Raw genomic sequence first — 12,384 nt, forward strand, 5'->3', positions numbered from 1 at the left:
AGTCAATGGGTATGAGCTGAATTACCAAGCATAGCCGCTCTACAATGTATGGCACTGTGTTTGGTAAGCTGCTGAGTTTTGTTGAACATTGCAGCTCCCTAAAACAGCTGATCCCCCCACTGATGTGATAATGATGATCTGTCTTGAGGATATGTCAATAGCATTTCCCAGGATAAGCCCTTTAAAGCACAAATTAATATATTTAATCATTTTATGTTTATAGGCTATTGAGCTTAAAGAGAACCTGTCACCTCTCCTGACATGTCTGGTTTAGAAGCTATGTGCATTCCCCATGTAATAATTCTGGAACATCTATTCTTATGACTTTATGCTGTGTCATTGCTTTATTATTCCTTCTAGAAGTTATGAATGAATTGATAGCAGTTTGCAGTGAAGGCCCAGATGGCTGTTGCCAGTGGGGGAGGGGGTTTCCCTGCACAGTCTGCCACAGGCAGCACTGATTGGATAGTGTGACACTGTGCAAGGACAAGACTCCAACTGGTAACACTATTCATTGCAAACGGCTATCAATTAATTAATTACTTATAGAAGGATTAATAAAGGAATGGTACATAATAGAGTCATAAGAATAGATGCTCCAGAATTTTTATTACATGGGAATGCTAGTAGTTACTAAAATTGTCATGGACGTTCCCGTGGCAGGTACCAGGAGATTGTAGAGACTGGCAACTCGTGGGTTATATTGATAAGTTCCTTGTGGATCTTATTGTGTCTGCGTTTTGGTGAATGCCGCACACCTTGCTTCAGGTGTTGCTTGTTGGTAATTTACCTTTCCCATAAGTAGCCGCTTCTCACTCTTGGAGGTGCGGTTTATAGATTTTCTTTCTGTCTTCTAACTAGCTGGTCGGTTGTACGGTGTGGTGTTTCTGGAGTTGCCAGTTTTCTGCTTTCAGCTAAGTCTTGTGTTTTGTTATTGTATTGTGTTTGTTATATTCCCTGTTGTTTGTATCTGGGCCTGAGACAGAGACTTCTATTCGTCCATCTGGGGAGGAATGGGTTGTCTCTGCTCCTAACCTCATTCCAGGGCCTTATAGGTATATAAGGGCCTAGGTATCCAGCTTATGAATATTCCTACCTTCAAGGTCTATTCATATTGATAGGTAGTTAGGGCCTGGATAGGGGTTGTTTAGGAGGTGATTCCCTAGTTTCCAGGCCCAGTTACTGTTCCCCTTCCTTCCTGTGTTCAGTGCGGAGTTTTTCGCACTGATCGTGACAAAAATAGATGCCCGGAGAGGTGACAGGTCTTCTTTAACACAGACCTATCATATTGTACATTCAGGCTGATCAGTAGGTAGGGATCCAACACCCCATACTCCTGCCAATCAGCCGTTCCTGAGTAGCCATGGCCCTTGAACTACAGTGGATGGAATTGCCTTGTTCCTGTGCTAGAGCCTCTCAGGAACAGCTGATTGGTGGCAGTGTCGGATCCATGCCGATCAGATATGTATGGCCTATCCAGAGGATAAAATTCTGGAAACCCCTTTAGTGATCGGGCAGGCAGTGGAAGGCCACTGTTCTGATTTTGGACAAGAACATCTAACTTGGTAACATCTGAGTTTATTAATTTAAAGGGAAATTTGATTTCTTTTGCTTTCTCTGGATGGCTCTTTACTCCGCACTCTTGATTTTTACTGTAGGACACCTAATTCATGTGAGTGCACATTTTATGTGTGTAAATAGTTGAGCTGCTCCTGCCCTGCAAAGACGACCTGTGAAAAGACAGAAGTAATGGCTGTACATTAAAACCTGAGTCTGTGAGAGAATTCCTTTAGAGGAGAAGACAAATAAACCCTGGTCAGGAAGGAATCGCTTGTAGGATCCCACTCTGGTCTGGTGCCTTATATAAATAAATGCATTAGCTTGACTTGCACAGATGGCAGGTGAAGAATGCTTAGTAAGGTATAGGTTTGTTGTTGACTGTAATGGAAAGTACTGGCTAATGTATACATGTCTTCTAACCTAGCTTCTTCTGATGTATATGGTACTTGAATTGATGTGACTGGAGAAAAAGCCATGGGTTTAGTTAAAACTATTCAGTTCTTGTATATAACATCACTTCCAAAGCTTGAAATAATTAGAGTACATGGGAAAATGTATTCCTTGTGTAAATGTATAATGTTTAGCAAGTTTTTGTTAGAATAATGGTGATTATTTTCCTTGGCAGTGCAGAAATGGGTGTCAAGGGGTTGTAGATAGGATTGCTCTTTGTTATTTGAATCTAGCAGAGCAATGAATGGGGAGATCTCTGGATCCAAGTGAGGTACAGAGCTGCTTTTAGCTTTGTTAGAAATGCATTGTCATGTACTATATGATGTGTGATTTTCATTTTTTATTTTAATCGTGGGGGGATAACCCTTTTAAGTATTAAAGTGAACAGATTGTATATACTTTAGTTTGATGTTTTTTTTCCCAAGTGTTTACTACTGATGACCTATGTTCAGGATAGTTCATCAGTATCAGATCAGTGGGTGTCTGACTCCCGCTTCCCCATCAATCAGCTGTTTAAAGAGACCGAGGTTGCCCCTTCCGGACTTTTGTTAGGCCAGTGACATCAAATTCGTTGGTCACATAGCCAAAGCACAGCTCAGTTCCATTCAAGTGAATGGGGCTGGGCTGCAACAATACCAACACTGCCACTATTAAATGGATGAGCTTAGTAAGCTGTGAGGAGGTCACTGCACTCACTGCAGTGCTCCGGCCTCTAAACACAACTGATTGATGGGGGTGTAGGGAGTTGGACCTCCACCGATCAGATAATGATTCCCTTTAGTGAGAATAGGTCATCAGTGTTAAACACTCGGAAACCCGTACTAAAAAGTCATACTAATTATATGTGTAATTTTGTCCTTGGATTGTAAACTAAAGGCACCTTTGGAAGGGCTGACTTAGCGGGAACTAACTGTTAATTCCCAATCATTGCCCGCTTATCAGTAGAGGTAATAGCTGCATTTACATGCAGCATTCCTCTCCTCTGTATCGGAGACGTGATCACTGCTGTGATCATTCCTCCTACAGAGAATCATTGCTTCTGGTCATCAAATGCCGGTTTACATAGGATGAAATGCTGTCTACAAACAATGATTTCACCTGATGAATGAGAATCTGCGTATTCATCAGGGGATCGGTGGCACATTTGCAAAGAGTTAATTATCGGTAATGAGCTTTCATTCATACAGACATTTGTTCCTACTAATCTACCTGTGAAAAAGGGCCTTTACTGCAATATCAGTCCTTCTCTTCAACATAAGTGCATGTGCTGCCAGGATTTTTTGTTCCTTTTCCGACACATTGAAAGAACAGAAAATAGGAGCTGGAAAACAGATGTATGTGGAGACTAACACAGACCATTATAAATACATAACTGAGTAAATAAATATACAGTCCTGATCAAAAGATTAAGACCACTTGAAAAATGGAAAAAAATCCTATTTAGCATGGCTGGATCTTAACAAGGTTCCAAGTAGAGCTTCAACATGCAACAAGAAGAAATGGGTGTGAGACAAAACATTTTTTTGAGCATTCAATTTAATGAAAACAACGAATAAACTGAAACAGGCTGTTTTTCAGCTGATCAAAAGTTTAGGACCACACCTCCCAAAAAAAAAACTAAACCCCCCCCCCCCAAAACAGAAATCCAACTTACAAACATCAACTCAGTAATGAGTAGCTCCGCCGTTATTGTTTATCACTTCCAAAATTCGGCATGCTTGATGCAAGTGTTTCCATAAGGTGAGTGGGAACATTTCTCCAAGTGGTGAAGATGGCCATCTACTGTCTGGAACTGTTGTCCATTTTTGTAACCTTTCCTTGCCATCCATCCCCAAAGGTTCTCAATTGGATTTAGATCAGGGGAACATGCAGGATTGGCCAAAAGAGTGATGTTATTCTCCTGGAAGAAGTCCCTTGTCCTGTGGGCATTGTGTACTGTAGCGTTGTCCTGTAAAACCCAGTCGTTACCACACAGACGAGGGCCCTCAGTCATGAGGAATGCTCTCTGCAACATCTGGACATAGCCAGCGGCCGTTTGACACCCCTGCACTTCCTGAAGCTCCATTGTTCCACTGAAGGAAAAAGCACCCCAGACCATTATGGCGCCCCCTCCACTGTGGCGCGTAGAAAACATCTCAGGTGGGATCTGCTTGTCATGCCAGTAACGTTGGAAACCATCAGGACCATCAAGGTTACATTTTTTCTCATCAGAGAATAAAACTTTCTTCCACCTTTGAATGTCCCATGTTTGGTCCTCTCTTGCAAAGTCCAAACGAGCAGTTCTGTGGCGTTCAAGGAGACGAGGTCTTTGAAGAAGTTTTTTGTTTTTGAAGCCCTTCAGTCTCAGATGCCGTCTGATGGTTATGGGGCTGCAGTCATAACCAGTAAGGGCCTTAATTTGGGTCGAGGAACGTCCAGTGTCTTGACGGACAGCCAATTGGATCCTGCAGCTCAGTGCTGATGAAATTTTTTGGGGTCTTACACTTGAGTTTTTTGTTCCATAACCCTCAGGATCATTTAAGAAATTCCAAATTACTGTCTTACTGTGTCCCACCTCAGCAGCGCTGTGAGAGACCCTGCTTATGCAGTTCAACAACCCGACCACGTTCAAAAAGAGAGAGTTTTTTTGCCTTTGCAATCACAACGTGTGACTACCTGACAGAAAATGACAATTAATCCACACCTTTGCACAGATTTGGCCTTTTAAAGGCATGTGGTCCTAAACTTTTGATCAGCTGAAAAACAGCCTGTTTCAGTTTAATCGTTATTTTCAATTAATTGAATGCTCAAAAATTGTTTTGTCTCACTCTAATTTCTTCTTGTTGCATGTTGAAGCTCTACTTGGAACCTTGTTAAGATCCAGCCATGCTAAATATGATTTTTTGCCATTTTTCAAGTGGTCTTAAACTTTTGATCAGGACTGTATAAGGGAGCAGTTTTTTCTGGCCCCCTGGAGCCCCCCAGCTGTGTATCTTGCATCTGCGAGAGGATTGGACTTAATTTTCGTGTCTACCTTAATCAGCTATTTATTATTGAATGGTGTAATTATTTGATCAGTATTGTTGTAATATCAAGTATATCTTAGGAATTACACATTGTATAAAGTGCTCCATCCTTGAGCCTTTTTCATTACCTCATAACAGATGTACACTAGCCTGGGGTGCTCCAGTAATTTATTATTTATTGATTATATTTGTACTTTTGCCTCCTACCATTATACTGACACTGTTAGTCCCCTGATGAACCTTTAATTATCTATAAGGGGAAATTTGTTGGGATATTGTATTTTGTATCAGAAAGTCATAGGGCTGTATACGGACAGGTTAGCCCAGGTACATGGACAGAGTGCATCTACAAACCGGATTCCCAAAAAGTTGGGACACTAAACAAATAGTGAATAAAAAGTGAATGCAATGATGTGAAGATGGCAAATGTCAATATTTTATTTGTAATAGAACGTAGATGACAGATCAAACGTTTAATCCGAGTAAATGTATCATTTTAAAGGAAAAATACGTTGATTTAAATTTTCACGGCGTCAACAAATCCCCAAAAAGTTGGGACAAGTAGCAATAAGAGGCTGGAAAAAGTAAATTTGAGCATAACGAAGAGCTGGAAGACCAATTAACACTAGTTAGGTCAATTGGCAACATGATTGGGTATAAAAAGAGCTTGTCAGAGTGGCAGTGTCTCTCAGAAGCCAAGATGGGTAGAGGATCACCAATTCCCACAATGTTGCGCAGAAAGATAGTGGAGCAGTATCAGAAAGGTGTTACCCAGCGAACAATTGCAAAGACTTTGCATCTATCATCATCAACTGTGCATAACATCATCCGAAGATTCGGAGAATCTGGAACAATCTCTGTGCGTAAGGGTCAAGGCCGTAAAACCATACTGGATGCCCGTGATCTCCGGGCCCTTAAACGACACTGCACCACAAACAGGAATGCTACTGTAAAGGAAATCGCAGAATGGGCTCAGGAATACTTCCAGAAACCATTGTCAGTGAACACAATCCACCGTGCCATCCGCCGTTGCCAGCTGAAACTCTACAGTGCAAAGAAGAAGCCATTTCTAAGAAAGATCCAAAAGCTCAGGTGTTTTCACTGGGCCAGGGATCATTTAAAATGGAGTGTGGCAAAATGGAAGACTGTTCTGTGGTCAGACGAGTCACGATTCAAAGTTATTTTTGGAAATCTGGGACGCCATGTCATCTGGACCAAAGAGGACAAAGACAACCCAAGTTGTTATCAACGCTCAGTTCAGAAGCCTGCATCTCTGATGGTATGGGGTTGCATAAGTGCGTGTGGCATGGGCAGCTTGCATGTCTGGAAAGGCACCATCAATGCAGAAAAATATATTCAGGTTCTAGAACAACATATGCTCCCATCCAGACGTCATCTCTTTCATGGAAGACCCTGCATTTTTCAACAAGATAATGCCAGACCACGTTCTGCATCAATCACAACATCATGGCTGCGTAGGAGAAGGATCCGGGTACTGAAATGGCCAGTCTGCAGTCCAGATCTTTCACCTATAGAGAACATTTGGCGCATCATAAAGAGGAAGGTGCAACAAAGAAGGCCCAAGATGATTGAACAGTTAGAGGCCTGTATTAGACAAGAATGGGAGAGCATTCCTATTTCTAAACTTGAGAAACTGGTCTCCTCGGTCCCCAGACGTCTGTTGAGTGTTGTAAGAAGAAGGGGAGATGCCACACAGTGGTGAAAATGGCCTTGTCCCAACTTTTTGGGGATTTGTTGACACCATGAAATTCTGATTCAACATATTTTTCCCTTAAAATGGTACATTTTCTCAGTTTAAACTTTTGTTCCGTGATTTATGTTCTATTCTGAATAAAATATTAGAAGTTGGCACCTCCACATCATTGCATTCAGTTTTTATTCACGATTTGTATAGTGTCCCAACTTTTTTGGAATCCGGTTTGTACCTTCAAGGTGCATCTCTGGGCTGAGCAGTGTTGATAAGGGCAAGAGTAGGGCCAGATATAGTATACCTTGTTTATCTGCCCCAATTGTATCCTATGGCCCTGATTTTCTCTGCTAACCATCCATTGTATTGACAGCTTTTGTGTATGGGACATCACATTTTGTGTCAGAAAGTGATAGGGCTGTATAAGGACAGGTTAGCCCAGGTACATGGACAGAGTGCATCTACCTTCAAGGTGCATCTCTGGACTGAGTAGTATTGATAAGGGCAAAAATAGGAACAGACAGATTATATCCGGATTCTCTGCTGCAATTGTATCCGATTGTCCGAATTCTCCTTGCTAACCGTCCATTGTAGTGACAGCTTTTTGTACTATTTGTATCATGGTCCAGTCTGGACTGTACCTATTATGTTTTATATTTTAATTGTATGTAGATTAAAAGTTAATTTTTAGGAAGTTGCCCTCAGGGATACAAATATGTAATGTTTCTTTAAATTTTTATTCTTCAGGCAAAATCTTGTTTCGGCGAAGTCACATTCGTGATGTTGCAGTTCGGCGCCTGATTCCTATCGATGAGTATTGTAAGGTGAGTAACCCCCCCATTTTCAAATGAAAATGCTTCATTCACCGTGAGTGATAAATAGCATGCCTATTATATGGATGCCAAATATGTATATTTTATGCACTGATGCCAGATATGTGTGTTTTTTTAATTATACTTGATTTTTACAATAAAAGCATATTTCATGTAAAGAAAATAGTTATTTATGTTTCTCCATTTTTTTGTGTCAGGGAACATGTATTTTATGACATATATTTTAATAGGACAATTTTTGTGAAGCTATAAATTATAGATTTATGTGGGTTTTTAAGGTGGGGGCAGCACCTCCACTCTGTTTTTTTTAGTTTTTACATCATTTACTCTATGTTAAAATAATGTGTAGCTTTATTTTATGCTTAATTGCTCTGATTGCTTAGCAACTGCTTTGGTACACTTAATTTTCCAAAACATTATTGTCTGCCACTAGTAAACTGACAGGCAATCTGCTAGGCCTTGCCTTTGACCTTTGTATTTGTTAGGTCCCTGGCTGCCATGTCAACCCAGTGGTGCCCTGTAATCACACATGCTGGCTACCAGTTAGTGACAGAGGGTGTCTCCTTCCTCTGTCAATGGAGTTGTCTGGTTTTCTTATATTAATGAGCTGTCCTCAAGGTAGGTCATTATTATAAGATTGGCAGAGCGCTGTGGCCCTTAGATCATCAATATCAGAAAACCAGACAATGCTTTTAAACCACCTAGATAATGTGGTTGCCATTGACCACAGGTAAGCTTCTTGGTTCAGAGATATATCTGTTCCTAACAAATATACAGATACAAGTCCAACACATCAGCACCAGATAAGAGTTGATATCCTGTATGAGAACCACTTTGATCCAGTTCTTCACCAAATACTGAAAACTATAATCCAGCAGATAAAAAAACTCAACTCCTTTATTTATCAACTGTTGAAATTCACCATGCATTTCTCACGCGTTTCGGGAGGAAATCCCATATGAATAAGAGAGGTGTTTCCTCTTAAAACGCCTAAGTGGTTATGTTTTTTACAGATATTTTTGTTGGATTTTAATGGTTACTAAATAAAGGATTTCAGTTTCTTATCTGCTGGATTATCTATTCCTAGCTGTTTCAGCAGGAGTCTGGTTATAAGTCACCTCAGGCTACCGCTTTGCTTGCTTGGAAACAGATCCTGTTCCTGTGCGTACATGTGTGCTTTTTTTTTAAGAACTACCTCCTGCTGAAGGAGTAAATATTCATATAATGTCAAGATTTATTTTAAAATGCACTGTAGAGAATATATACTATGTAAAAAGATACAATATAACCCGCATACAGTTTAGTGGTCTATAACAGTTTTAAAGAGGTTATTCAACCCTTAGAATGCCTCCCCTTCTGCCCGTTCCCCTCACAGTGAGTCTACTTTTCTTGCTCCCCGGCTCCCACGTCGCTTCTGACGCTCGCACTGCCACTGCTGCATCTCCCCACGGGTGACGCTAGGGAAGCTTGTCGCGGCCTGCTATTGGCTGCTTCCCCCATCACCGGATGTTTTCATCCGCGCGAAGGGTAGATGTAGCAGCGGCCGTGCGGGAGTCAGAAGCGATGCGGGAGCTTGGGAGCAAGGTAAGTAGAATCAGTATGAGGGGCCCGGGCAGTAGGGGAGGCATTTTAGAGGTTGAATAACCCCTATAAAGGGATTCTGTCACCTCCCCTAACCCAAAATCCGATTTTAAAGCAGCCATGCAGCACAGCTTACCTTGATTAGGCTGTGCTCTTTTATCTTGTAATCCGTCCAGTAGTTTCTGTAAAAAACTGAATGTGCCCAGAGGGGCGTTTTGTTCCTCTTAGAGAGCCCAGTACCGCCCCTCTTACAGTGCCCAGCCCGCCTTCCTTGCACTGTCTAACCGCCCCCAGCCTCCCACAGCCTCTCCTCCCCCTCCCTCACGGCCGAACGAACTCTCGCACAGGCGCAGTACCCACTGAGGGCTGCGCCTGTGCGATCAGCAGGAGACTGAGGGCAGGAGCTTCATCCTCGTCACTGGGCATGAGCCGAGCCCAGTGACGTCTGTTTCTCGCTCTTCCCTCAGTCAGCCTGGTAGGAAGCGCAGAGGATAGCCGATCGCTGCTGCACCCTGCGCTTTCTCCAGCCTGCCTGCCACAGTGAAGCCAGCCAGCGATTTCTTTCCCCACAGTCTCCTGCTGATCGCACAGGCGCAGCCCTCAGTGGGTACTGCGCCTGTCAGAGAGTTCGTTTGGCTGTGAGGGAGGGGGAGGAGGGGGAGGAGAGGCTGTGGGAGGCTGGGGGCGGTTAGACAGTGCAAGGAAGGCGGGCTGGGCACTGTAAGAGGGGCGGTACTGGGCTCTCTAAGAGGAACAAAACGCCCCTCTGGGCACATTCAGTTTTTTACAGAAACTACTGGACGGATTACAAGATAAAAGAGCACAGCCTAATCAAGGTAAGCTGTGCTGCATGTCTGCTTTAAAATCGGATTTTGGGTTAGGGGAGGTGACAGAATCCCTTTAAAGGCTATGAGTACCATTGCACTGATTTGTTTCTACTCTGAAAAGCAAAATGAAGCATCTTTCTAATTAGCCTTCATTAGTATCATTTTGCTGTTGTAGAATTCCTTCACATAGCTGGCCGTCCTTCTATTTCTTTCATAGATCCAGTAGCATACCGCTCCTGTATGTGTCAGTTCTTTCCTTCTCCTTTCTCTCAGTGGAAGACATAATAGCAGGGAAGGGAATGAGTTTGTACATGGCATATCAGAGTGTGTGGGGGGGGGGGGGGGAGCATCCAAGTCTTTAGGGTGGGCAGTTCGCACAGGCCATAGATGAGGCGGAAAGCAGAGAGTGTATCATATAGACTGTATCAGTGTACAGAGAGCAGAGAATTTAAGGAAGACTGCAGGGAGTTGTGGAATCACACACTGCTGAGCATTGTTGTCTGTCCCCACAAATGAGAAGAGATGCTTCAGTCATGAGTTGTAGGAGGGGAAATCGGTACAGGGATAAAGCTGTGATTCTATGAAAGCAAGTAAAGGCAGCAGCATCCTGGACACACATGTATTACTGGGAGGAACATGTCCACATGAGAAAAGTCTGAATTTAGGAGTAGGTTTCAAACTGAATATCTGGGGGTCAGAAAATAAATGAGGGATAGAGGCTACAACCTTTTTGTGCAACTTTTTAACTCCTGGTTACCGCAAACATATGTAAAAATCATATTTTTCCATGTCAAAGATATCCATAACATTTAAATCTAATCAAGTTATGCATACCCTCTTATCCAGGATAACAAAGGATGCTTTGCATTAGGGACCAGTCTGCCAAGATACATATTATTAAGCATTTTGTTCTGTTCTCATTCTTCTCTGGCATGTAGTCTTATATATTTTCTTTACTAGAATACATGTGTGTCATAAATTGCAATGTAAGGGGTTGTTATAAATCTGTCTACATTCACTCTAAGCAGTCTTTTTTTTGCCACATATAGTGCAAAGGCCGGCATATTATCTATTGAATAAAAACATCTCTCCATAGTGATCAATGAGGAGCTGCTGTGCAGAGGCTATGTAAAATGCTGGCATGGGGTTGTGAATGTTGGCTGCGGTAGTTGAATTAAAGGCCATGTCTGTTTGACCACTTTAACTGCTGTTCCAGGCTGGTTTCTTGCTACAGATGTTGTCTTCAGCCAACAGTGGTTACAATTTTGCTGAGTTTAAAATATGCAGGCAAGAAAAAAAATGACCGTACTTGTTTGTAACAATACAAATGTGTTTTCTGGCATTTTGTTTTACTTTTAAAAAGAAACAGCAATATAAGTGCAAGCAGTTTTTTTTGCCACTTGCTGTGTTTGCCATGTTTTTGTGGCTTTTTTCCCCCTGGCATTTATTGTGCATGGCAGGACATTTATCAATGTATTTAGGCCACAATAGCAGCGATGAAAGGTTGCAGATTGTAGTGCACACCTTATTTGCATGATCATTTGCAAATTTTAAAGCTTCTTAAAGGGAACCTGTCACTGGAATTTTGTGTATAGAGCTGAGGCCATGGGTTGCTAGATGGCCGCTAGCACATCCGCAATATCCAGTCCCCATAGCTCTGTGTGCGTTTAGTGTGTAAAAAACCTGATTTGATACATATGCAAATTAACCTGAGATGAGTCCTGTCCCTGACTAATCTCACATACAGGACTCATCTCAGGGTAATTTGCATACGTATAAAATCGTATTTTTTACACAATAAAAGCACACAGAGCTATAGGGACTGGGTATTGCAGATGTGCTAGCGGCCATCTAGCAACCCATGTCCTCAGCTCTATACCCAAAATCCCGGTGACAGGTTCCCTTTAACACTTTTCTGAAGTGTTGAGAAAAGGGGCAGGGCTTAACGGGAGGCGATGGAACATCGCACGGCCTGCCATATTTACTATAACTTTCTCCAGCTGGAATCTACAGTAGGCTTGGTTTTCTGGAGCGCGGCAGGGCAGTGATGCACCTAATAAGAGGCGCATCTCACCCCAGTGCAGGCAGAGTGGTGTATGGATAAGTCAGTCTTGATAAATGTCCCGCAGTGTGTCTTACCACTAGCATGGCATTTGTTTCCTATAGAGAAGGTAATGTGAAAATGCCCAAAAAAACACCAAGAGCTAAAGCATGTGGCTTCCCCCCCCCCCAAAAAAAACACCTACCAGTAATTAAAAAAAATATATGCCAGGAGCAAAAAAAACACTTGTGTCCTGTGTTTCATACTTCCTATAGAGCTTCAGCTAACATCTGGAGCTGGCAGTTTTACCACAAAAGTGCAAATATGCAGAAAAATGACACAAAAAAAATCTACGTGTAAGTACCCTAAGGCTACCCGC

The 12,384-nt window shown here is 42.3% G+C and overlaps 1 protein-coding gene across 1 annotated transcript in view; it reads left to right on the forward strand.

The window, feature by feature from the left end:
* The window catches only part of SH3PXD2B (SH3 and PX domains 2B), a 142,434-nt gene that overhangs the window by 52,238 nt on the left and 77,812 nt on the right, over nucleotides 1–12,384 (forward strand). The window contains exon 4 of the mRNA XM_044280729.1: nucleotides 7,471–7,547. Within this exon, the coding sequence (XP_044136664.1) occupies nucleotides 7,471–7,547 (77 nt within the window). The remainder of the gene's footprint in view (nucleotides 1–7,470; nucleotides 7,548–12,384) is intronic.

This window comes from Bufo gargarizans, chromosome 2, assembly GCF_014858855.1.
Source record: "Bufo gargarizans isolate SCDJY-AF-19 chromosome 2, ASM1485885v1, whole genome shotgun sequence".
Classification (NCBI taxonomy): domain Eukaryota; kingdom Metazoa; phylum Chordata; class Amphibia; order Anura; family Bufonidae; genus Bufo; species Bufo gargarizans.